This window comes from Daphnia pulicaria, chromosome 8 (assembly GCF_021234035.1).
Source record: "Daphnia pulicaria isolate SC F1-1A chromosome 8, SC_F0-13Bv2, whole genome shotgun sequence".
NCBI classification, from domain to species: domain Eukaryota; kingdom Metazoa; phylum Arthropoda; class Branchiopoda; order Diplostraca; family Daphniidae; genus Daphnia; species Daphnia pulicaria.
In genome coordinates this window covers 3,892,733-3,895,016 of record NC_060920.1, presented here as the reverse complement: position 1 = coordinate 3,895,016, position 2,284 = coordinate 3,892,733, and the positions used below count along the sequence as shown (strand labels likewise).

The following is a 2,284-nucleotide window of genomic DNA, read 5'->3' as shown; positions in this document are numbered from 1 at the left end:
CACGTTAAGTAGCCGGATTCAAGTTTTAATTTTTTAAACATAATAACCGTAATCATAACTATAAAGTTCATTTGTTAAAAATTCCAGTTTCATTTCAGAACTGATTTATTTTAAAGAATAAGTAAATAAACGTGCTCGCTCTGCAGTTTTTTCTCCCCTAGCCAGATCTCCCCTTCGGCCTTCAACGCGTCGCTTGCCCAGTGCATAGGCCATAGGTGAAGAATTCAATCAAACAATTTCGATGAAATAATTTGTACTCTTTTATTGAAAACGTTTTTATTGACAATTAAATATATTTTATACACGAAACGAATTTTTGTTTTGTATAATATTTTAAAATGCTGGTTTTAAAAATTCCCCATCTATCGGTAAAAGTCGGTAAAAGGCGCTTGGTTCGATAGCGTCATGAAGATGGCGTCATCTGTCCATCATCAACCATTAACCATCAACCATCATCGACTCTTACGCATTTAATGAAAATGTTTTTTATAAATTATTACGAGGTCTTAAACGAATTTTTCAATGTGGTTTAATTTTTGATTCTATTTGTGTAAAGATTTCCATCTATCGGTTAAAATGGCGTGGTTCATTAGCGTCATGAAGATGGCGTCATCTGTCCATCAATCCATCATCAACCTCATCGTTAATTTACAAATACAAACAAGAAAAAGTAAAGTTATAAAATAAAAATAAAAATCATTTTATTATTGATCATTTTTAATAAATATGTAAATTGTTTTTTTTGAAACATTTGATTTGTTAGAAATCGATTTTGAATCGTTTTTATGTCAAGCAGACGCCAAGCATCTTTGAATAGCGTGGTCTGTGCTCTATGATAAGTGTTACTGCTGGAGTGAGCAATTTCAGGTAAATAAGGTTATAATGTTGTCAATATTTATTCTAATTGGAATGCTCAACTTGGTTGAAAAGATAGCGTCATGATGGCGTGCCCCGTTAGCGTCATGATGGCGTGCCCCGTTAGCGTCATGGTTGGCGTGCCCTGTTAGCGTCATGGTTGGCGTGCCCTATGTAAGCGTCGTGATTGGCGTGCCCTGTGTTAACACAATATGCTTTCTTTATTCGTGTGCTGGTATGTGTGTGTCTGCAATTCATTTTGCATTATTTCAAACTAGTTAATCTCCATACTTCTTAGTGATTTCAACACCAGCATTGGTCAGAGGAGACTCGCAAGCAGCAAGCTAGAACCTCTTCATCAGCCAGAAGCTTGCTACAAAGAAGTACACAGGTTGATTGCATTATTTGTTAGTTTGATTAAAGTTGGCTTTTAATCTCTTTGTTTTCTTTATAGTTCAGGGGCTGCACAGATGTGCAACAATTTTATCGAGCCATGGCATCTGAGTGTGATGGTGCCCTGTCAATTTATAATATGCCAACCCCTAACTAGCCTAGGAGTAAACAGGTTGATTTGCATTATTTGTAAGTATAACCATTTTCAGATTCCTTGTTAGCAGATGTAACAGTTGAAAACATTGGCATTCCACATATAGGGATCTTCTCTAACAGAAATCAACTGAGGACCACCAGACAGCATCTTAACAGGTTAAACTTTAACAACTGGGCAATCAATTTTAAAATTTACAGTTGTATGACTGAATTCTCATTTACAGACGAGCTCTTCTAGTAAAATTTTGAGTGATGATGGAGATTGGGGTTGGTTTGCCCCTCCGAAGTCACGAAAGGATTTCGCTTGATGCTTGCGCTTGATGTGTTGGCGTCTGCTATGTGTGTGAATCAATTTGAAATGAAAATGATTCAAAATTGAATTCTTACAGATCAAATGTAACGAAAATTGTAATTCAAATTTTAAAATGATTAAAAATAAAATGTACACATGTTGAAGCTATTTTTATTTTTTTATAAGATTTATATTTCTTATTTGTAAATTAAACGCTGAAGTTGACGATGAGCAGATGACGCCATCTTCATGACGCTATTGAACCACGCTACTGACGCCACTATCACCGATAGATGGAAATCTTCAAAACCACATTTGGTATTCAACTATAATAGAAATTTTCTTTTCGTGCTGTATATTTCTTTCTTCTTTATCAATTAAAAAAAAAAAAACGATCAATTTCGCCAGGATAGTTCCACACCGCTTTATGCTGTTGAGCTATTAATTTTTCTAAAATATTTTGTAAATAAAATTCTATTTCGACATAGCCGAGATTCGAACACCGGCGCTTGAGATTCATAGCCCGAGGTGCTAACCACTAGACCACCCGTTGACATGTACGGAAAAGGGAAAACATGGGAGTGTATG

At 35.4% G+C, this 2,284-nt stretch overlaps 1 protein-coding gene across 3 annotated transcripts; it reads left to right on the top strand.

Moving 5' to 3' along the window:
• The first annotated feature begins 417 nt into the window (after positions 1-417).
• Positions 418-1,705, top strand: LOC124312515. 3 transcript variants are annotated; one of them, XR_006910509.1, is made up of 7 exons: positions 418-670; positions 764-867; positions 931-1,090; positions 1,154-1,246; positions 1,315-1,437; positions 1,509-1,560; positions 1,629-1,705. XR_006910509.1 is itself a non-coding variant. In XM_046777050.1 (7 exons), the coding sequence occupies exons 3-7, from the start codon at positions 1,068-1,070 to the stop codon at positions 1,651-1,653; spliced, it is 321 nt and encodes a 106-aa protein (XP_046633006.1). In that variant the 5' UTR covers positions 506-670; positions 764-867; positions 935-1,067; the 3' UTR covers positions 1,654-1,705. The 3 variants fall into 3 exon arrangements, 2 of the variants coding, with proteins under 2 accessions (XP_046633006.1, XP_046633005.1); XM_046777050.1 differs by having other exon boundaries at positions 506-670; positions 935-1,090; positions 1,310-1,437; XM_046777049.1 differs by having other exon boundaries at positions 508-670; positions 1,310-1,437.
• Positions 1,706-2,284: the final 579 nt, after the last annotated feature.

Excerpts from the sequence above, each read along its gene's own strand:
- LOC124312515 (XM_046777050.1), top strand. The coding sequence starts at position 1,068 with ATGCTTTCTTTATTCGTGTGCTG. Across the intron at positions 1,091-1,153 it reads CTTTCTTTATTCGTGTGCTG|TGATTTCAACACCAGCATTG; the intron begins GTATGTGTGTGT and ends CATACTTCTTAG. Across the intron at positions 1,247-1,309 it reads TGCTACAAAGAAGTACACAG|TTCAGGGGCTGCACAGATGT; the intron begins GTTGATTGCATT and ends TTTTCTTTATAG.